This window comes from Oncorhynchus masou, chromosome 12 (assembly GCF_036934945.1).
Source record: "Oncorhynchus masou masou isolate Uvic2021 chromosome 12, UVic_Omas_1.1, whole genome shotgun sequence".
Taxonomy (NCBI): domain Eukaryota; kingdom Metazoa; phylum Chordata; class Actinopteri; order Salmoniformes; family Salmonidae; genus Oncorhynchus; species Oncorhynchus masou.
In genome coordinates this window covers 47,675,869-47,699,447 of record NC_088223.1, presented here as the reverse complement: position 1 = coordinate 47,699,447, position 23,579 = coordinate 47,675,869, and the positions used below count along the sequence as shown (strand labels likewise).

At 40.5% G+C, this 23,579-nt stretch overlaps 2 protein-coding genes across 4 annotated transcripts; one reads left to right on the top strand and one right to left on the bottom strand.

Annotated features, from left to right (window-relative positions):
- The first annotated feature begins 782 nt into the window (after positions 1–782).
- LOC135550216 (E3 ubiquitin-protein ligase TRIM39-like) lies at positions 783–7,553 on the top strand. Its single transcript, XM_064980822.1, has 10 exons — positions 783–890; positions 1,340–1,439; positions 1,640–1,773; positions 1,914–1,994; positions 3,644–3,745; positions 4,020–4,145; positions 4,291–4,425; positions 5,020–5,071; positions 5,198–5,251; positions 5,694–7,553. Exons 2-10 carry the CDS (start codon positions 1,397–1,399, stop codon positions 6,227–6,229), a joined length of 1,263 nt encoding a protein of 420 aa, XP_064836894.1. The 5' UTR covers positions 783–890; positions 1,340–1,396; the 3' UTR covers positions 6,230–7,553.
- On the bottom strand, positions 7,470–23,568 carry tp53 (tumor protein p53). 3 transcript variants are annotated; one of them, XM_064980819.1, is made up of 12 exons: positions 23,307–23,568; positions 22,599–22,661; positions 19,643–19,777; positions 19,356–19,401; positions 18,929–19,138; positions 14,506–14,692; positions 14,192–14,304; positions 10,248–10,357; positions 9,841–9,986; positions 9,562–9,659; positions 9,336–9,439; positions 7,470–9,173 (listed from the first exon to the last, which is right to left on the bottom strand). In XM_064980819.1, exons 1-12 carry the CDS (start codon positions 23,360–23,362, stop codon positions 9,080–9,082), a joined length of 1,362 nt encoding a protein of 453 aa, XP_064836891.1. In that variant the 5' UTR covers positions 23,363–23,568; the 3' UTR covers positions 7,470–9,079. The 3 variants fall into 3 exon arrangements, with proteins under 3 accessions (XP_064836891.1, XP_064836892.1, XP_064836893.1); XM_064980820.1 differs by lacking the exon at positions 19,643–19,777 and having other exon boundaries at positions 23,307–23,567; XM_064980821.1 differs by lacking the exons at positions 22,599–22,661; positions 23,307–23,568 and adding an exon at positions 20,252–20,510.
- Between the last annotated feature and the right edge of the window lie 11 nt (positions 23,569–23,579).

The window sequence follows — 23,579 nt, the reverse complement described above, 5'->3', positions numbered from 1 at the left end:
GTGATATGCCATCCCATTTGGTTTGGGCTTAGTGGGACTATCATTTGATTTCAACAGGACAATGACCCAACACACCTCCAGGCTGTGTAAGGGCTATTTTAGCAAGAAGGGGAGTGATGGAGTGCTGCACCACATGACCTGGGTTCCACAATCCCCTGACCTCAACCAAATTGAGATGGTTTGGGATGAGTTGGGCCGCAGAGTGAAGGAAAAGCAGCCAACAAGTGCTCAGCATATGTGGGAACTCCTTCAAGACTGTTGGAAAAGCACTCCAGGTGAAGCTGGTTGAGAGAATGCTAAGCGTGTGCAAAGCTGTCATCAAGGCAAAGGGTGGCTATTTGAAGAATATCAAATATCAAATACATTTGGATTTGTTTAGCATTTTTGGGTTACTACATGAGTCCATTTGTGTTATTTCATAGTTTTGATGTCTTCACTATTATTCTATGATGTATAAAATAGTTTTAAAAAAATAAAGAAAAACCTTTGAATGAGTAGGTGTTCTAAACTTTTGACCGGTAGTGCATATAAATCGAGTACCAAAATCTGTGGTGTATTTTAATTTAGTAGATTTGATTTGTCTAACAAAGTTCATTGACTTTCTTTCTCTGTCGTTATGTTAAATCATATGCAGTAAAAAAAAGAGCATCTCTACATTCAGGTAGATAGTAAAGATATGGTGCGTGATTTTGATCTGATGAAGGCTCGATCTGCTGGGATTGGGAATCCATAAAAAGGACCAAAGGTCGAGCTGATAGCAGCGTGACTGTCTGGGAGACTCAAGTCTCTCTGTACCAGAGGCTTTTGGTATTTTAGCTCTCTCTCACCGTAGCAGACGGAACACAACCTGGTCTCTGTGTCTTTCGCTTCTAGGCCAGGACCCTCACAGGGTAAGAGGTTTTTATCAGTTATATATATGTGCACTGCTTATATCAATTATTATGATTACCTCTCCATTTAATTAGTGTCAATTTAAACATGCTCGATGAAGTTGGACTTGTTTTGGTTATCTTTCAATCAGTCTTGTGTGACATTTTTTTCTTTGCGAGGTGAGTCCATGTGATTATTATCATTTCATACAGTTATAGTAAAGTTTTCTTTATTTCGCAATGATAACCAACAGCATGTCCTGTTCCTTTTGCATGGATGATAGTTATACGGATCGATAGGATATGTGACTTTAATTGCCGCAGGTTTGCATATTGATTTGTGCTATTATTTGATAGCTCAGTGATAAAAGAAAATACCAATTCGCACACGCACTGCCAAACTGATCAGGCAGGCAACTATGTTTGTGTTGAAGAGAGTACTAAGGCCTACTATGTGAATGTTGTTTCAGATTCTACACCAATAGCATTTAAAAAAGCACTAAAGTGGCTCTAAAAACATCCAAAAAATGAGTATTCTCAAGAAGAGTATTCTCAAAGAGAAGAAGATCAGTAAGTTGTTTACTATTGCTGATTCAGCATTGTGACAGACTTCATATGAGGCCTCTATATGATATGCAACCATGCCTGTAAGCCCCAGTAGCTGCATATGCACATAAGAAAAAATTCCTTATCAGACAGATTTCATTTTAACCCATGTAAAATGTGTGTAATCAATTGACAAAGTTTGGTTTTGTGTGCGTGTGTGTCAGAATTCGACGATGTCGAGGAGAGTGCAACGCAGAACAGCTCGATCGGGGCAGTACGATGGGAACTGCCAGAAGACTTACAGACTTACAACTCGGCACCTAAACTACAATTGAGCAGCAAAACATCCAGACAAAAGGTACAGGATGTACATTACAGTCAGAGAGAGGGAGAGAGAAAGAGGGAGGATTGAGAATAAATTATATGGATAATGGCAGTGAAAGTGAGAGACAGTGAATTGACAGCTTGATTTTCTTTTTTCAATCTCTTTCCTTATAGGGCCTAAAGGACCTGCGTAGCCTGCAGGACTGTGTTAGATTCATCACACAGTGGAAACAACAGGTGGAGGTCGTCTGCAAGGTAGGCCTGAGACTAAATATTTAGGGTCTACAAGGTAGGCCTGAGACAGAAGATCTGTCTGGGCTGGGCCTTACTGTATAAGGTTTGGTTAGGTAGGCCTGAGACTTAGGGACGGGTTCCCAAGTTGGGCCCAAATCCTTTGTTGTATGTATATTTGTATAGTTCTTGATCGGTCTTAATTCGTATGTGTAGGAGTACTGAAACACTGTATGGGAGCCGGCATTCTGTTGTAGGGTAATGTAGATTGACAGATGAAATCATCAGTAACCCCAAGGTATACACACGGTATACTGGTATGTATAACAACTTTTATAAACTGGATGGTTCGAGCCATGAATGTTGATTGGCTGACAACCGTGGTATATTAGACCGTATACCATGGGTATGACAAAACGTTTATTTTTACTGCTCTAATTACGTTGGTAACCAGTTTATAATATCAATAAGGCACCTCTGGGGTTTGTGATATATGGCCAATATACCACAGCTAAGGGCTGTATCCAGGCACTCCGCGTTGGGTTGTGCATAAGAACAGCCCTTAGCTGTGATGTATTGGCCATATACCACACCTCCTCAGGCCTTATTGCTTAAATATACTGAGTAAATGAAGCAAAAAGAGTGTAAATTAATTTCTGTTTTAAATGTACTTTTTGAAAGCTTTGTGGTTGCTGAGCAGATTCAATTGAAACACACGTCAAATTCTATTGAGTCCCGTTCTGACTAAAATGAGACAACTCAGCTTGATGTCTTAGTTTTTTATGGCTTAATAATGGAGTTTATTTCATGCTGTTAGAAAATGAATTTCCTGGTTATGGATTTGTCATTATGGTTTCCTGGTTCCTGAGTTCTTTCGTTGTCTGCTTATGGATAGTAAATCACTTCACATCATTTGAAGAAACTAAATGAACTCACTAAATGAAATCACTAAAGGAAACCATGCTTTGTTTTGGATTTGAACATTTGAGCTAAATATTATGCATTATATTCTATCTACAGTGTATGCACTGTATGTCAGTACGGCATGTAGATTATAGAAGGTCATATGTCCCCTTAATGAAAAACTACGACGAGATTTGAATCTGGGACAAGGAGATGTCGAAGTACAAAATCCCCCAAAACCAACTGATTAAATGGATCGCCCTTTATCTTAACCTTTATCCTGAGTCGTAGTAATCCAGAATGGCCCTTGACAAGGAAATAGAGCCTTCACTGTGGTTGTTTTATGGGACTTTCATAAACGTTGCTCAGGGAGACTGTATGCCATAAATCCATGGATCACTGTGGTTGATAAAAAAACTTTATAATTCTTATGAAAGAACTTACCAGATACTGGATCTAAATTTGGTGGGGGAGATGCTACATCAGCTCATTTGGGACAGGATGGTGGGCTGACTTATGAATGGGAAGAATCTTTGGGGCAAATTACAGAACGTCTTGCAAACCTTGCTTCAAATACTATTTGAAATAATTTAAATACTTTATCTGTGCTTGATTGAGCGTGCCTGACTTAATGGACCAATAGAGCAGTCACACAACTGTAAACACCACCCATCTCGACTCTAGGCAGGCTAGAGGAAACGCTCAAATAGTATTTGAGTGTAAATTACAGTGCTGTGTAAGTCAACTTGATGTTGTGTGTTGTTCTGCAGCACAGTAAGAATGTCAGAGTGGACCAGCAGAGCGAACAGAGTCTGGAACAGTGTCGTAAACTCATCCTCCAATGGGCAGAGGAGTTGAAGAGAGTGGACACAGTGAGTGGGTTACTAACAATATTCTCACAAATCTCATCTCGAGCTACTTGCATATTCATACTGTAAAATATGGATGGGATTGACTTGGACATGACAGAAAAAGAGTAGGGGGGGAGTGATCTCCTATACTTTACTACGATGTGAATAAATCAAACCAGGATGATCAATTGAGCATCCATTAATCTTACTCATAACAATTATTTATTTCATTTATGAGACACTGACACAAACACAATAATTGGCTATACTTCATATGTTTTACTCTGTCCCACAGAGTTCCTGGATACAGGAGAGAGGTGACCTCATTGACCTGGAGAAGAACAGGGAGGATCCTGAACCCTCCACACAGGCAGAGCAGAGGATCATGGAATGGGCTAAGGAGCTGCAGAGTGTCACAGAGGTGTGTGTGTTTTTGCCAGCCATAGCCAACATTTCCGATTGACACATATCATTGGTGTAGGTAGAGGTTGCCTGATCTAGGGTCAGAGTCAGTCTCAGTAAGATCTAATTAATTAATGAACCCTGCACTGTTTGTGTCCATTCAGAGATGTGGTCTGATGAGGGATGAGCTGACCCAGATGCTGAGACGGCTGGAGTTGAATAAGAAGAAGCTGGTGACTCTCCTCCCCTTCCTGGAGTTCATCACCTGGTCTCTCCTGAAGGAACAGGACAGCAGCACGGTGAGGCACACAGCCCTAACCCTATGTTCAATCCTGACCCGAAACCAAACCCTAGCTTAATGTCCACATGCTAGTTCAACCCTAACCATAACCCTGCCACCCACACATTTCTCTCAAACTTTGTAGGATCCAGCCTTATTAAATATCTTTACTATTTCAAGCTATGATTGGTACTATTTACCTTTTTCAGGTGCAAAACACACCATTTGAGTTAGGTTTCGATTCGCCTAGAATATTGTCCTAGGATAACATTTTGTCAATCAAAAGGGGAGGACAGCTCCAGATAAAGTTCATATACGCAAGCAGTGATAAGGCAAGCCGCCTAATCAAAGGGGCTATAGGCCAGCCAATATAAATCGTTATCAGATCAGACAAATCATCAGCAATACTTCATGCTGACCTTTCTATTACCGACAGTTGAGTCAACAGTTTTGGAATGAAATACTACCCTCTAGAACTTCCCATTGGTATCAAAGTGCCCTCCTTTATTACTCCTGTTCATGCCCTCTAGCCGCTGCTCTCTTTCTCGATCATCCACATCCACTGGCATTGCCCCTGATTCTGACGCAACCCTTCTCTTTGCTTCTCCTATAGGGTATTATTCCCCAGCTATGGCTGGCTACGAAACAACGCACCTGGAAAACAGGTATGCCCCCCCCCCCTCCCCCTAACATTCAAATCTCTGTTTTCTGGCTGTGAATGTTTGAAAATGTATTTTTTATATTTGAATGTTATTGAGGTATCTTAACGTCTTCTTCTCCTGAATTGACAGAAACACCTAAGTACATCCCAAACTCAGTGTGGAACTGGATCTGCAGTGCTTCGGGTAATTATGCTTCATTTGCTGCATTTCATAATTCAGTACAGTGTTTTACCAACTCAGGCACTCCCACAACAATGTATATTTTTGTTGTGGCCCCGGAAAAGCACACCTGATTCTACTTGTCAACTAATAATCAAGCCCTTGACAAGTTGAATAAGGTGTTTTTGTCTGTGGCTACAACAAAAATGTGTGCTGTTGGAGGTACTCGAGGACCGGAGTTGGGAAACCCTGCAGTAGAGTGACATGAAAATGTATTTCGATGGACAGATTTGATTAGATTTTATTTTATTTTAACGCAATTACAGACACACAGGTGGACACAGTGCTTTCAAAATAACAGAGAATAATAGAAAAAAAGGTTTGCACAAATCATTTCAATTGTGGGTCCTCTATTGCCCTGAAACTACACTTAAAACCTCTCCTCTCATGTTGTCCTCCTACATAGTTGACATTAACTTGGACCCTATGACCAACCACCCATGGCTGCTGCTCTCAGACGACCATAAGAAGGTCCAGGAGGCTCACTGCACGACAGAGGCGGCCTTCAGCACACAGCGCTATGACTGCTGGCCCTGCGTCCTGGGCTGGGAGGGCCTGTCCTCTGGACGTCACTACTGGGAGGTTACCCTGGCCAACAACGGATACTGGAGGGTCGGTCTGACCACCGCCACGTCCAAACGCCACGGTCGCTTCCCTATGACCCCCGCAGAAGGCTACTGGGCCCTGTGGCGCAGCACGAGGCAGTTCTACGCCTGCACCAAGACCGAGACCTCCTTGCCCATGGAGATGCTGCCCCGCAAGGTGGGCATCTTCCTGGACTACGAGGAGGGTCAAATCTCCTTCTACAATGCGGAGACCCGGGCACACATCTATACATTCACAGATAACTTCAAGGAGAAGCTGTATCCTCTGTTTGCTCCACTGGATGGACGCACCCTTATCACCATCTCATCGCCGAAGTATGTCACAGATGTCGACTAGACCCCCCCCCCCCCCTACCTAATCTTAGAACCTCAAACTCATGTGTGTCAGAAGAGCCTACCCTCTACCCATCATAGGGGCAGTTCCTGCTCGCACCGGACTAAAAAACTAACTCAATGTAGATTCTCAGGTTTAGGCTTAATCAGTGTGAGGGAAACAACCCTATGGTGTACAGCAACATTGATCCTGGAACCGTGACCTCAAAATATCTGTTAAGAGCCCTCCTATTGCCTCCATGGATGATACATCTAGTATCTATTATCTATGAAGTATCTCTGAAGTATATATTTAGTATCTCTACTGAACAAAAATAAACACAACATGCAACTATTTCAAAGATTTTGCTGAGTTACAGTTCACATATGGAAATCAATCCATTTAAATAAATAAATTTGGCCCTAATCTATGGATGCAGGGGCGCAGCCATGGGGGAGCTAGGCCCAGCCAATCAGAATGAGATTTTCCGAGCCTCCCAAGTGGCGCAGCAGTCTAAGGCACTGCATCGCAGTGCTAGCGTCGTCACTACAGATCCGGGTTCAATATCGGGCTGTGCCGCAGCCGGCACCCAAGTCCCAAGATGCAGCACACAATTGGCCCAGCATCGTCCGGGTTAGGCCAGCAGGGATGTCCTTGTCTCCATCGCGCTCTAGCAACTCCTGGGGCAGGCCGGGCGCATGCACGCTGACAGTCACTAGGTGTACGGTGTTTCCTCTGACACATTGGTGCGGCTGGCTTCTTAAGCGAGCACTTTGTCAAGAAGCAGTGCGGCTTGGCGGTTCGTGTTACGGAGGATGCATGGCTCTCAACCTTTGCCTCTCTCTCTCTCGAGTTCGTACGGGAGTTGCTGCGATGATCATGCTGTTTAAATCAGCTTCTTGATATGCCACACCTGTCAGGTGTTTTGGATTATGTTGACAAAGGATAAAATGCTCACTAACAGGGATGTTACCAAGTTCTTGCACAAAATAAGCTTTTTGTGCATATGGAACATTTCTGGGATCTTGTATTTCAGCTCATGAAACATGGGACCAACACTTAATTTTTGTACACACAATATATATGAGGAATGAACAGAATTTCAGTTGGTTTAATAGCCATCAATATGAACTAAAATTGATCAAGCTTGGACCAATTACTTCTGTGTGAAATGTATTGCCGATGCTTTTACATTCCATGCATGCTGTCACACTTACTAATACATATAATCTGTATATACAATAAATCACACAAAGCCAAACAATGAAAAGTCTTTTTTTTCTTTAATAATTTTATGAACAAGACCATGTATTTCTGTTGCAGTGTAATAAAGCATTTGTTTGGTAGATATTCTGGTGTGTATACACTTCCTCTTAACAAAAATTAAAAAGGGTACAAAAACATTTTAGGATACAAAAATTACAAAAAAGTTAAGAATCAATAATTGGACCTTAAAAAATATCCACCTAAGGCTGCAATTAACACTTTTTAAAAATTAGATTTCTGCAGTGTCTTACAAACTCCTGTTCTGAAAACAGCAAGCATCTACCAGTGAGGGGAATCTATTTGGCAGAACAGTAGAAGGTTCTCTACTCCAAACTTATTCTGGGCACACAGGACCAAATCAGCTACTCTTCCAGTAAGGCTGTCTTAAGACACTACCAAAGCATACATCATGGTAAAAAGGGGTTTCGCAGAACAGACATGTTGAGCTAGGCATGTATAGGCAGTGGCAGGACAAAAATACTCAACTTTACAGTTCACAATATAAAATGACTAGGGAGGTAGATGTTCAGATGTTCACCATTATTCAAGTAAGGATCTTATCAATAGGCCTTGCTAACTAAACATCATCAGTTATGAACCACAGTCAGGCCCCTGTACTCTAATACATACTTTTCTTTCATATGCAAAAATGACTGAGTGATGGCCATGCAAGGTTGTTAGCTAAATGTACAGTGCAGAGAAATGCACATACTATATAGAAAAGTAGATAATTTCACAATTCTACAAAAAGCAAGACAGTCTCACAGGACAGGAGTTCATTGTCCTCTGAGAGTGAGTAAAACTATAGAACAGGGATTCAGGATCTGCATGGGCCACCAACCAACTGATATGGGCAGCTTTGGTGCGCACAAGCATGACAGAATAATAACCGAGACCTAAAACAGCTTGCTAACATAAGGCTAGTAAGCTGCAAGCATCAACAGTTCAACCGTACTTGCATTCCCTCAATCAATAGAAAGGAAGGTTACTTGGCAGAACAGAAACTAAGCATAATGGGTTAATTCTCTCTCTCTGGTCGTTCCACCTCAAAAAGCACAAGAAAGAGAATTAACACTCACCATCTCAGATTGTTCTGAAATCAATTCTGTAGTTGGTAACAGATATGATTAGCATTCCTGAAACATTTTGTTGAAATATAATTTAATCTGAGAAATTAAGTTAATTGATTGCACCCAAATTGACAATTTTAATAGGATTCAGATAACACAATATAGAGCTCCATACTACTTGTCAAACAGAACTGAAACTGTATACTGGATGTTGGGGGTGGGCGTTTGATATTTAGGTGGTGTTTGACATTTATTTTGGGATTCACCATGTCTTACTCATTGGTAAGAAGAGGTTTTAGCCAAATCAGATGTTGGGTACTATACATTTCTTAAATATTATCTGAATCCTATCAATTAAAAAATGGCCAACTTGGGTGCAATCAATAAGCTTAATTTCTCCAAGATAAAATGTACATATCAACAAAATGTTTTAGGAATTCCAATCTTACCTGTTTCTAATGACAAAAACAATGTCAGAACAATCAGATGGTGGGTGTCATGGCTTGCTGAAATGACATGGAACGACTCGCTCTCCTTCTCAGTCAGAGTCGCTCTTCTCCTCCTTCACCAGTAGTTTCTTCCCTTTCTTTGGCCCCACTCCGAAGTCCCGTTTGGCAACTCTCTTAGTGAGGCTGTAGGGGATTTTAATGTTTCATTTGAATAAGACTCGGAAAGGAAACGACCCACACACACACACACACACACGAGAGCCAAATGCACAAAAGGGATAATTGTAATGTAGCATAAGGGAAAGAGAGCGGGAGGATGTGTGTCAGAGAAGTGAGTGAACTCACCGTTTCTGACGGTATTTGTCAGCGTCGGCAACAGGCACCAGCTCACTCAGTTCAAGACTGTCATTGAACTTCTTCAGCATCTCATATTTTTCCTTCCCTCGAATCTGGATGGGCAGATGAGCCCAGTTACACACAGTATACACAAACATCCAACAGCAGACTAGTGACTAGGCATCTCTGAAGGGGACGAGACAAACTCCTATTGGTCTGTTCTCTGAGCAGTTACCTGAAGAGTGTAGATCTCATCGTCACTCACAGCAGGGGAGGACTTGGTCTTCTTACTGGCCTCAGGCCGAGGGACAGGCAGGGAGGCCTCCTTCATAGCTTAGAAGAACACAAACGATGAGGAACTGCTCACACTCAGAGTCATAGGTCAATGTCAACCTTTATCAGCCATCATACAACTTTAAAGTCCAATGTCCAAAGATCTGGCATCTTTCTTTTTGCCATTTTATGTTAATCCCAACCACAAGACCACCGCTTTAAGATTGTCAGGATCAATTACCACGTTTGATTCCCTGGGCAGGCTTGGTCTTGGTCTCCAGGGTTGTCTCCTGCTGCTTCTTCAGGTTGATCTCCTCTGTCTTCCTGTCTCGACCAGGACAGGCACACACACGCACCTCAAAGGAGCGCCGACCCAGGAGCTGCCCCCTGCAGAACGGGAGAGGAAGTTCCCATCACTGTCTTACTATGACAAGACATTAGTCGGGGGTCAACCCAGGACCAGGGTTGGGGTCAATTCTATTTTAATTCAGTCAAATTATACACTTTACTAATTAGAAAAGCAACAATGACTGAATGTAAATGGAACTGAGACAAAACCCTGCAGAGGAGAGACAGGCAGGTAGAGAAGACAAATCAAGGACAATCAATGGAGCAACAGTCTAAAATGGATTATTAGATGACACTCACTCCTGTGTCTCCAGGGTGATGATGGTGAGGATGGGTCTGCGATTCATCCCTCCCATACAGGAGCTGTTGCACATGAAGTTGTAGAGCACAGTGGTACACTCTGATCCCACCTGGGAAACCAGATAGAGAGACAGCTGTGACTGATGGACACCCCCAAACACACGCTCCCTCATACAAAACATATACAGTGCTGTGAAAAAGGATTTGCCCCCTCTCTGATCCTCTCTACTTCTGCATATTTTTGAAGCCCCCTTACACGCAACTGGTTGTGCCACCTTTAGCTACAATGACTCCAACCATACACTTCCTGTCGATGTTAACCAGTCGCTCACGTCACTGTGGAGGAATATTGGCCCACTCTTCCATGCAGAACTGCTTTAACTCAGCAACATGTGGGTTTGCAAGCATGAACTGCTCGTTTCAAGTTCTACCACGACATCTGAATTGGGATTAGGTCTGGAGACTTTGACTAGGCCATTCCAAAACTTAAAATGTGTTGCTTTTTAGCCATTTTCATGTCGACTTGATTGTGCGTTTTGGATCATGCATGACCCAGCTGCTCTTCAGCTCACAGACGGATGGACTGACAGTCTCCTGTAGAATTCTCTGATACAGAGCAGAATTAATTGTTCATTCTATTAAGGCAAGTCGTTGACCTTTGGTGTAAGGTTCTTACTGTATAATGCAGTGTTTGATTTTTGGCAGGCATAATGGGACACGTGTCGTCCAAAAAGTTATACTTTGACTTATCTGTCCATAGAACATCCTTCCTAGAGTCTTGATGATCCTCCAGGTGCTTTTTGGCAAACTTCAGTCACTTTTAAGGATGAATGCCATGTTGAAAGTCACTAAGCTGTTCAGTACTGGCCATTCTACTGCCAATGTTTGTCTATGACAATTGCATGGTGGTGTGCTCGATTTTATACACCTATCAGCAACGGGTGTGGCTGAAATAACAGAATCCACTCATTTGAAGGGGTGGCCACATACTTTTGTACACACACACGGGATGTAACGTTTCACCGATACGCATATCAGTCCCCAGTTCAAATGTTAAATATACAAAGTGCAACCGATCCAAATGTAGCATGCATCAGTCAGAAAATCACTTAAAACGTTATCAATAATCGGTTCACAAAATATATATGCTCATAACCTTTTGTCTACCTTCCAAAAATACCTCTCATCCTTCGTAACAACTGATGCCTCCCCTATGGATGCAACTACGTTGTCATTCATTGATCTACAAGTTATTTTGCATGCCGAACAACCCCAGGTAATATCTGTAGCCTAGCCAAACTGCGAGCTGCTTCCTGGAGTGACCAATCAGAGGTAGGTGGCCTATTCCTGATCTTGCACATCTGCACGGCCCCTCCAGAACTCGAATGCATGTAAAAATGGCTTGCACTGTATTACGTTTTAGTTGAGTGTCAACTAGGGCTGCCGCGGTGACCGTATTACCGCCACACTGGCAGTCACGAGTCATGATTTCACATGACCGTTTAGTCGCAGTAATTAGGCTTCTCCAAGCTCTGATGCTGCTATTGGTCATTAGTAGCCTACCAAACTTGCTAACTGCCTGGTACTCAGCACTCTATTGTCCCTCTAATCACTCTAACATAAATGAAAATGTGATCAAAAACCTAATCAAACACTTCATGAGAGCCCATGAGCTCATGTTGCGCAACATTTCTATAGGCTATTCAATGGAGCGAGAAAACAGGGTGAAATAGAGGAGGATTTCATCAGCTTTCTATAGGCTAGGCCTTCTATATTTATTTGTTAACTTTCCTAATATTAAGCACATTGCTTATATTTACAAAAGGAGGGTAGCCTACCTGGCTAGCATGAAAATGAACAACCGGAAAAGCGTCCTCCATTCACTAGTTTAGTGCATAGATTACATGTATTTTTCACCTGCTTCGAGACAGGTGCACGATAAAGGTCCATTCTAAATCAAAACTAATTTCACATATATTATTTAGTATATGTAAAGACGAGATTAAATCAATAATAGTCTGAAGGGTGACAATACTAGCCTATCACTTGTGAATTATATATGGAACATTCGTGCTTATGGCCTACTGCCGTGTGCACATAGCTGCGCTTATAATATGAAGTAGCCTAATCGTCTTTTGATCTGTGTGGCGTCAGCCTCGCTGAGTAAAAAAGTTGTTTGATGCTAGTGGTTCTATTAACTGTCCCAGACAATTTTTAGCATATTTATTTTGCACAGAATTGAATGTCAACTTCTGTACTATGGGGGATAGTAGATTGGCATAGGCTAGTGCTTTTGCTGTTCGTTAGGCCTACGTATCTTGTTGGCTGACAAAAAATAAATGTGGACGGTTCTTCCAATATCTTCAATATGCAACTCAGAATTGGATAAGGACGTGCGCAGTTCAGTCCCTGATGTGTCGGTCTTCACTTGCAGCATGTGAGAAAGACCTGATCGTGTGATAGAGAGACGTGTGAGTGAGGTGCTTCATTGCAGGCAGCACTCAGGGAGAAGGGCCACAAAAGGCATGGATTTTTTTTTAGGGTGCATTATGGCCACACAAAGGGGATGCTGCCCGGGAAATCTGCTTCTTAAATTGTGAATGAGAGACAGATGAAGTGTATACAGCCTGCGCAGAGCTGATGCCTTTCAAGTGACTTTTTTCAAAATCAGAGTTCATGCAGCCTTACATTGCATTAAAATCAAAACATATAGCCCAACGTTTGTACAACTAAATTTACATCAATAACTAAATTAAGCATATAGGAATACATATCTTTGTTAACCGCTCAATGAATAGCCACATGTGCACTCCCTCAAATCGTTTGGAGAAAATATTATTTCTATTGTATTCTTCATACAACAAAACAATGTCATGGAATTCTAAGCAAATCTTGTCTGTTAAATGAACTAGTGTATTACAGCCATATGGCATAGCCAGACCAGGACGACTCAGAGTACGCTATTTTGTTCTTCTGAAATAGACTACATTTTCATCATATCATGTTTCTTTAGACCCATCTAAAATAAATCATGGATTTATTGTGAAGGTGTAGGCTACATTACATAGATTTAGAAAAATAGGCGAATTTGTGAAAATGCTTTATCCAACATTTTGTGGTTGCGTGAGGCTTGGTGCTCATGGAATCAGTCGTCTATTAAAAAAACCCACTCAAACTGGAAACAGAATCTGGATCGGTCTTATTTCTGTTTGGATGATTTATAAAGCCAGGCACGTTTAACAGTTTTAGGCTATTGATTATAGACTTAACTTAGGAGCGTGTGAACCCCGACTTAATTATCTTAGACAATTAAGGCAAGGGGCATTTTCGTCTCCTCACTCCGTTCTCAACACCAATATGCTGGTTTACTTAACTATTTTGCACAAAGCAACATATAGGAAACGGAGCACAGATGATTAAGTTCTAGAACCGCAGACAGCGACCGCTATCCATCACGGGAGAAAGCTCATGTTATAAATTAATGTTTATTAGTGAACCATTATTCTCATATAACATAACCATTTACAATTTCAGTAGCACGTCTTAGAGCACAGGTGTCAAACTCATTCCACAGAGAGCAGAGTGTAAGCAGGTTTTCGCTCCTCCCTTGCACTCGATTGATGAATTAGGCTCATTAATTAGTCAGGAACTCCCCACACCTGATTGCCTAGGGTTTAATTGAAAGGGAAAAAACTTAAACCTGCAGACACTAGGCCTTCCATTGAATGCATTTGACACACCTGTCTTAGAGTGACTGTGCCATCCCTGTGGCCTCCGCAATGGGATTAGTCCAGAGGCAGGTGCAAATCAGACGAGTGTCTTGTGCACCACGAAAAAATTAAATGACATTTGCAACTGCTTGACTAAAGAAATCTCGGTCGACCAACAGACCAAACAATCGTTCAATCAACTAAACACACACAACAGTAGTGTATGGGTCCTACCTGAGGAGGCTCATAGGGGACGAGCACGCTCTGTCTCAGAGTGTTACCATCCTCCATATACTCTGATCGCTGGTTCCCCTCAACTCTGACCAGGTGACCTCGCGGGGCAGGACCTAAGGCACACGAGTATTAAGCGACACACTGAGGATATCCTACCAGTCAAAACATTTGCGTTACTCATTCAGTAGGCAACAAGTGTAAGTATAAAATTATGTTTAAACTCTTTATAGTGTGTACCCTCTATACTGCATCAAAGCACATTCTAGATCAATCTAACATGTTTTAGTATGGGTAAGAGTAGATGTGTTGTGTACCTTCATTGTTCTCGCTGGTGCTCTGGTGGTGAGGGCAGCGTCTCACCACGTCAGCCACGTCACTCAGCTTCTTATAGATGGCCAGGGCTCGTACCACTGCCCCAGGAGGAGGAGGGTGGTCCACCACGATCTGAACTGGACAAGTCTTCGCCAACTGGCAGAACAACTTGTTCAGGTCTGATGAGTACTGGAGAAAGAGTTTGTTAAATCAAAAACAATATATAGGTCTTTGTTTAACCTGTCAGCATTGTTCTAATCCCAGTGTGATAGATATGGCAACATACAAACTTCACCATACAAAATTTGGTCACTGGATCCAAACGGCGTGTGTCCTCATCCAATTCCGAGGTGCATATTCTCGGATTCCGAGGTGCATATTGAAGATATTGGAAGAACTGTCCACATTTACTTTGTCAGCCAACAAGATGAGTAGGCCTAACGAACTTCTATTTTTCTGATAATTTTGTGAGTTCAATCAAACTGTCATGTATACATGTCCAAAACTCACAAAGTAAATCCGATTCCCCATTGTTCTTGTCTGACTCTGCCCTGAACCTTTCCAAGTCCCCTTTGAAGCGTCGGACAGTAGAAAATGTAGTTATTTCTGAGCACTTGATTAGTTTAGATCTAATTAGTGAAGGAAATTTGACCATTACAAGTAGTTTGGACAAAAGAGCAATCGCTTTACCTTCTGTATAAAGTCCTCTTGATTCTTATCAACTGTATTAAAACTCAAGGCTGCTGTGACAACCCAGCATCCTCCAAATAAACATCACTCCTCTCCTGATATACTCTTCAGATTATGAATGAGTCCAGGTTTAAATATTCTGTAGAGCGATCAAGCTGCTCCCCCAGTTCATATGGCCAGGACTGAAACCCCTCCCCCAGCCCTGCTTTGAGGCAAGTCAAGACATGTCCTCACAGGCAAACTTTGCCATTGCCATTTAAACCTTATGCTTACTATGCTTTATTAAAACATTCCAGTGAAAGAATTATGTTTTTACGACAGTACAATGTTAGGCATTATTAATATTACGGTTTTTTTAGCCGCCACATTGCAAATTTACCATAATAAAGTAAATGATATAGCTCCCATCACATTTACAATGCCTGAAAACAATGAGTTACATTGTACAAGTTTAATACCAACATCAGTAACATTGTTGCAAGTAGAAGACGTTTATGCTAATGTAACCATTTCAAATTAAACTTATTTTCATTTCAAGTCTTTTTCAGATTTTATTTCACAAAAACCCATAATCTCTTAAACACTGAACAAAAATATAAATGCAACATGTAAAGTGTTGGTTCCATGTTTCATGAACTGAAATAAAAAAGTTTTCCGAATGCACAAAAAGGTTGTTTCTCAAATGTTGTGCATAAATCAGTAATTTCTTCTTTGTCAAGATAATCCATCATGACCGGTGTGGCACATTAAGAAGCTAATTAAAACAGCATGACAATTACGCAGGTGCACCTTGTGCTGGGAACAAAATTGTCACAAAACAATGTGCAGTTGTCACATAGATGTCCCAAGTTGAGGAAGCGTACAATTGGCATGCTGGCTGCAGGTATGTCCACTAGAGCGGTTGCCAGAGAATAAAATATTAATTTCTCTACCATAAGCCGCCTCCAACATTGTTTTAATTGAGTTTGTCAGTACATCCAACAGTCATCAAACGCAGACCACGTTTACGGCGTTGTGTGGGCAAGCAGTTTAACGATGTGAACAGTGTGTGCAATGGTGGCAGTGGGGTTATGGTATGGGCAGGCAGGCATAAACTACGGACAACGACCACAATTTCATTTTATCGATGCCAATTTGAATGCACAGAGATACCGTGACAAGATTCCACAAGCCACAATCAATAACCTGAGCAACTATGAAGGAGATATGTCGCGCTGCATAAGGCAAATGGTGGTCACACCAGATACTGACTGGTTTTCTGATCCACACCACTACTTAAATTTTTTTTTTTTTTTTTTTTTTTTTTTTTAACATGCATCTGTGACCAGATGCAAATCTGTATTTCCAGACATGTGAAATCCATAGATTATGGCCTAATGAATTTATTTAAATTTACTGATTTCCTTATGATCTGTAACTCAAGAAAATCTTTGAAACGGTTGCGTTTATATTTTTGTTCAGTATATAATCGATATGCTATGTACAAGATACTTCCAACACCAGTAGGTAAGTTACTATTATAAAAAGACACTAAGATCAATATGAGATATTGTAATATCAAGCCCACACCTCATGTGACTTGTTTATTGTTTACTCCATGTGTAACTCTGTGTTGCTGTCTGTTCACACTGCTATGCTTTATCTTGGCCAGGTCGCAGTTGTAAATGAGAACTTGATCTCAACTAGCCTACCTGGTTAATTAAAGATGAAATAAAAATAATAATAAATATGTGTATACCGCCACATTAACATGTGAACACCATGATCACATCCCCAAAAACATGAATAAAACATTGGGTGTCAAGGTGCTAATAATTAAGAATAAGAGTGTAAAAAGAGAACATTTTACTGACCGGCAGTCAAACTGAGCACAGGACGCAGGGCGGGGAGGTGCCGTGTTGGTTAAATCTCTTATAGCAAGGATGGGGTTGTTGAAATCATAAACAAACCCGTCGTGTCTTAGGACAATGCCTTGTGAATCAGTCTTAAAAATCGACTAGATAGAGAAGGGCCACCATGAGACTCGTCTAACATGTTGATGGGCCAAGTTGTTCAAAGATTTAGGTTAAATCTAGCAATTGACTGACAATAACAGAAAAGGATGATCCTGCCATGTTCTGGCAAGGCTCCCTCTTCCTCTGAGACCTTCTGCTTCACCGCACAGATAAAGGAGGACTGGACCTTATTTAACTTTCTGCAGTGGCCCAGGTAATTTACTATGTCCATTCAACGGATGCTTAACTGGATGCGTTTGACTATATACTCGTCTGCAAATGTATGAATAGAATCTAGGACGATTAAGTGTCACAAAAAAAGGGCTACCTTGGTGACCAATGTTGAATGGAATGTTAGTTATATTCAAAATGATCAACTCAAATGACAAAAACTACGGTGCATTTCCATGTAAAAAGCCCCATGAGCACTAACGTGAAGTCCATAGGAGCACGTCGAATTGTGTCAAATGAAAGCTAAGACTCTATATTTGTTAGAAATGAAGGCATATGTAAATTTCTCAAACATTTCCTGTCAGAAAAATTCAGAACAAGCATATGAAGGCTTTGATATCTGGTAAAAACAGATGGAAAAGGGATCTTAGAAATACATAAACACAATGTTGAAGTGAAAAGACCCCTGACAACTAATATCAATGTTTATATTTAGTTTTGCTGAAATGTTTTGCCTTCTGTAGGTTTAAGAAATATTGCCTAGTGTCTTGTCATTCTGTTACCAAAAAGAACCCATATTTTGAAGATATTTTCAAATCCCTCCCTCATGAGGGACAATGAAAGTTCACAGAAGTAACACGTAAAGTAAAACCAAATAATTTGTTACCGTTTCCACTAATAACAATTTAGGTTTATGATTTATTAAGTGATTAAAATGCATCATTCAAATTGGTAACAGAAAGACAACCCCCCCCCCCCACAAAAACGGGGAATTTATCAAATCAAAATGTTGTGTCACATGCACCAAATACTACAGGTAGAACTTAGTGAAATTCTTACTTACAAGCACTTAAACAACAAGGCTTTAAGATAAAAAAAATTCAATTCAAAAGCTGTTAAGAAGCCTTTTGGACATAGACTTGGCGCTCCGGTACCGCTTGCCATGTGGTAGCAGAGAGAACAGTCTATGACTAGGGTAGCTGCAGCCAATTGTATTGCCTTCCTCTGACACTGCCGCCTGGTATAGAAGTCCTGGATGGCAGGAAGCTTGGCCCCAATTATCTTAGCTTAACTAGGTACGTCAGTTAAGAACAAATTATTATTTACAATGACAGCCTAGGAACAGTGGGTTAACTGGGACGTACGCACTACCCTCTGTAGTGCCTTGCGGTCGAAGGCTGAGCAGTTGTCATACCAGGCAGTGGTAAACTGGACTAGTTTCTCATAACTCATGAAAATAATGAATCAGTGATTCTCATTTCCAGCAACTTTCTGAAGTAGTAATGGCTAGGGAATGTGCTTGTTTGTGTTGTGTAAATGGTTAGAATGCCAAAATGTTTCAATCAACTGTTGACTGCAAAGTAGGCCTACTTGGCAGAAGAACATCATGATGAATTGCCTATCAATCAGGTGGGCATTTGTTTTGCCACATACATGCAGTACAGAATATTTTTTCAGAATTCTTTAAGGAAAAAAGACCTATTATTTTTGTGAAAAAATCTAAATCAAATACAAATATTTGAAAGGCCCTAGATACATAGGTGAGGGTGTCAAAATCCCTTAGACTTACTGTGCAAGTGACGGACTTGGCTGTGCTGGACTGGAGGAAACGTAGCTGGAACCCCAGGGCCCCGGGGTAGTCAGAGGTGGTTGGTACGGTGGAGGTAGGTGGCGAGCCAGTGTCCAGGGTAGAAATGGAGGGCTGGGGTGCAGGCTCCGTTGCAGACACCTCAAACAGACTCGGATCAAATTCCACCTGGAGAGGGGCCTCCATCATGAACTGCATGTAAGAGAAGTATGTTTTTCTTAATACAACAAATGGTATCAGAGCAATACCTAAAAAGATGGTTAGGTAAATAGTGCACTGCAATGGAGAGACCAACATTTGTTTCCAGCAACAACAAAATTGTAACTTGAGACAACATTAAAATAACTGGCTAAATAGCACATAGAAATAACATGCACAAGGAAAAATAACTTGCTGCAGTGAAACGTACATTATCATATTCCACCCAAGACTCGGTTACAGGTGGTTGAACTGCCCTGATATGAGAGAGAGAGAGAGAGAGACTTTAAAACAACCAAATGCAGACATTGATCATGCCACAACTCAACAGTTCAGATTGTCAAAACTTTGGAGCTGATGGTGATAGCAACAGCTGCTTTGCTCATGTCTACACTCAATGGTCATAACCCTGAGGATGGAGAGACAAAAGTGAGGTAGAAACAAAACATATTTTAGTATCCGATTCATTCAATTGTAATACTGAAGGTTTTTTCTAACATCAGGTTCAAATTCATTTTCCACAGGTCCTCGAAAGACTGGCTGAGGGGAAGAGACACGTTCTCCGCCAAATCAGCCATGATGTTGTTCTCTAGCACCTCAAAGCAGCACGCAGGGAAGAAAAGCCAACCGGGGCTGAAAGGAGACAAGCAATTAGAAACATGCAATATGATGAGAATGAGATTAAATAAGCGCTACAGTATTTACTATCTAACGTTAAACAGGATAAAATACAAATTGCAAAGACATATCAAAATGCTGAGCTCGTAGTAATTAGAATGGTAGTGCTCAACATGCCAAGTGTGGTTCAAAACGTTGTATTTCATACGCAACAGGCTCACTTCCGTGTTATTGCCACGATGACTATGCAATAGCTAACAAACGTACATAATTTCAATACAATCTAACGTTAACTAGGTATAAAACAATGCCGACGTACAATCTCCCTTGCTAGATAACCCCCATTCAAGTCAGTCTCGTAGATCAAAGTAGTAAGTACACAGTCATTGGCTACCTGAATGATGTATAACAAAACCCATAAACCACAAAACCAAGCAATGTTCTCAAGAAACTAGATTGCTCTGATCATTTGGTGGTGGACTAATTTACCTTCTCCGATCTGATTACCCCGAAACTCCTGATTGAAGTGTAGCTCGCTAACTCGGTATGTAAATTCACATTTGTTATTGCCGGGGGTGTTAAGTTTGCCAGCACAATATGTTTATACTTTTCTTCCACGCGTTGGGGAATCCCCTAAATTTGACCTGTAATATGGGCGGAGTCAAATGGGTCATCCAGTCAAATCCAACAAACGAAAAGTAAATTAATTCAAATCCAGACTGCGCCGAGGGGATCGAAATATTTATAATGTAATTTTAGTGATGTAAATTATAGTCAACTTCAAATAAAATACCAAAGGAATATTTTAATGTTGTATGACCAAGTGTTGATGGGTGCGTTCCAGAAATAGTCTCCCAAGGAAAACAGACAAGTTTGACATTCCAGATACATTGGAGTTGACCCGCGAGCATTGGTGTAAAGTACTTAAGTAAAAATACTTTAAAGTACTGCTTAGGTCGTTTTTTGGGGTAACTGTACTTTACTATGAATATGTTTGACAACGTTTACTTCACTACATTCCTAAAGAAAATTACGTACTTTTTACTCCATACATTTTCCCTGACACCCAAAAGTACTCGCGACATTTTGAATGCTTAGCAGGACAGGAAAATGGTCTAATTCATAAGCTTATCAAGAGAACATCCCTGGTCACCCCTACTGCCTCTGATCTGGCGGACTCGCTACACGCATGCTTAGTTTTTAAATTATATCTGAGAGTTGGAGTGTGCCCCTTATTATTCGTAAATGAAAAAAAAAAAACACGAGAAAATGTGTGCTTTGCTTAATAGAAGGAATTTGACAATATTTATACCTGTACTCTTGATACCTAAGTACATTTTACCAATTACATTTACCTTTGATACTTAAGTATATTTAAACCAAATAATTTCTCAAGTTGTATTTTACTGGGTGACTTTCACTTGAGTAAAAGTAAAGATACCTTAATAGAAAATGTAAAGTACGGAAATTGGGTACTTTTTCCACCACTGCCCACTAATAGTGGGGGCTTTACGCCCAAGGAATACTGTAACACAGGCTGGTGTCTACATAAGGCCCAAGTTTTTATGGTACAGGGAGCAGATCCTCACCTTTGCACCACAGGATCCTAACATTTAGCAATCTGTAAGCTCTCTCTCTCTCTCTACAATGAAACCTGCAAAGGCATGAATAATCTGGAATGCCCCCAAATGGCCTGTCCAGAGCTGATTATTACAAAAAAGTGACATAAAATTAAGAGAAGATACTTTTATAGATTCAAATTAACAGAATACAAACCATTTACATGTCCACTTCACCGATATCATACACCCACCTTCATATGAACTTGGACAGTGAAGCTACATTTTTTTTTACATTTGGCTCTATACTCCAGCATGTTGGATTTTCATAAATATCTGTTTTAGCACTATGTATATAGTCCCATCCGAGTGCCTTCATTTCTAAAACGGTAAATCAGATATGCATGACAATACCCTCAAATAAAAAGGTGACAGTCTGTACAGTTGCCTCCTATGAAACATTTTGATTTCAAAATGCTGGAGTAAAGAGCCATTATAGCTTCACTTTCAAAACACAGGTGAGTATACATGCTGGATTGCAAACCAAAAACACCAGAAAGAGTGGTGTGACGATTTCAGAGCCTCCATTTCATTACATTTACTGAAAAAGTAGATAGAAGTTTTCAAGTGGATATTTCATCATTTTCTTGACCATCTCAAAGTCAATACAGGCTACATAGTTATAAAATCCAACTTTTCAAACAAACTTTTGATATAATCAGATAAATATGTAGACAAACTTTACAGGGAAAACAGAGATTCTCTGCACATCCATTTCTGCTTCTCTACCACATGGGCACATACAATGGCTCTCTGTCACAGGCACATTCCGGACATGCTAAACAATACATAACGAACAAAACCAATAAATGCAAGTAAATAATACATATATAATTAATTCAAATAATTATTGTAGATAATAGGCAGAATCTACCGCACACTTAAGTCAGAAATTGCTAAACTGGAGAAGGAAAAACTATCCACAAACTTCCAGACAGATGCAAATTCATTTTAATAGTAGCTGAGCTTTCGGTCAGTCGACCTTTACCTTAAAGTAAATTCAAATAATTCATAAAATACTTTAAAGCCTAAACACTAATGTATCAGTGTAAAATATATTTCTCAGATAGAAAATGGGACTAATTACATCAAAAACCTCCTAAACCATACGTTTAATTGAAATATGTATAAATTAACACAATTAAAATTGCTCGACTGCGTAGCGTGTTTATCGAATATATCAATGGCAACCTACTCCTGTAATTGATATCACCCACCTGTCATCAGTGACGCCTGGAAAAGTAGTAGAGAAAGAGGTCTCCGTGAGTGGGTTTGAAACTCTGGGGTGATGGAAAGATTGAGAGGTTGTATAGAGATCCATGATAAACAATAGTGAACAAAAGACGTAAAGTTGCTCCTATAATTCTAACTGACTAAAAGCCCGGAAATGGAGGTTTGGTCTGGGTATAGTCAAATAGAAGGTCAAAACATCAGGAAAAGAGCATCATTGGTAACCAATTGTATTGCTTGAACAGTTTCGGAAGTAGAAATCAAGTTTTTTTTTTTTAAGTAAAGGAACACCCTCACGAAGACCCTGTTATCTGTGAGGAAAATGTCAAACTTGAAGGATATTAACCATTAGCCACCATGATTGAATGACAAATATAGGAGAAAAAAAATGGAGTAGTTGACGTGAAATGGAAAAGGAAAAAGCTATATACGAGAAAAAAAAGGAAAACTAATATAAAAATATACGCTCACTCACTCCAAAAGCAACTGTACAGAATTCACAAATAGATACATCACCCACATAAAAAGTCAAGTCATCCCAGTGCTTTCAACTACAAGAAAACACTCAGTGATTCATTCAAATAACACACTGGTTTCAGTTTCATCAGTCCCATAGTAATGTGAAGAGTAAAATCCAGAAGGGAACGGGTCGAATCCAAAAACATTAGATATCAAAATATAGCCTCTCGACCTACTGATTTTCTCTTAAGTTGAAATCTGAAACATGACGAGTCACTGAAGAGCAGGCCATTTTTTCATCATTTTTCGCGCTCTCCCTCTCTTCCTAACCACTAAAAAGTGCATAATCAACTTCCGCCCTTCTTCTCTCCCAGACTGGCATATATTCAAGACTCTTCTGCATGTGATCCTTTAACAGTTTTTTTATGCTTTACTTCTTGTGAATGACCTCTCCTTAGATTCATCGCTGTATGAATAAATGTTTCTATTCCAAGCCATCATCTCAAAGT

Bases quoted from the DNA above. Each gene is read 5' to 3' on its own strand.
- tp53 (XM_064980819.1), bottom strand. From the start codon at position 23,362: ATGGCCTGCTCTTCAGTGACTCGTCATGTTTCAGATTTCAACTTAAGA. The intron at 19,139-19,355 runs GTACGTTTCACT...TCTTACATGCAG, and splicing joins CTTGGGTGGAATATGATAAT to TTCATGATGGAGGCCCCTCT. The intron at 14,693-18,928 runs GTAAGTCTAAGG...CTCTTTCTCCAG, and splicing joins CCAAGTCCGTCACTTGCACA to TACTCATCAGACCTGAACAA.
- LOC135550216 (XM_064980822.1), top strand. From the start codon at position 1,397: ATGAGTATTCTCAAGAAGAGTATTCTCAAAGAGAAGAAGATCA. The intron at 1,774-1,913 runs GTACAGGATGTA...CTTTCCTTATAG, and splicing joins GCAAAACATCCAGACAAAAG to GGCCTAAAGGACCTGCGTAG. The intron at 4,426-5,019 runs GTGAGGCACACA...CTTCTCCTATAG, and splicing joins AGGAACAGGACAGCAGCACG to GGTATTATTCCCCAGCTATG.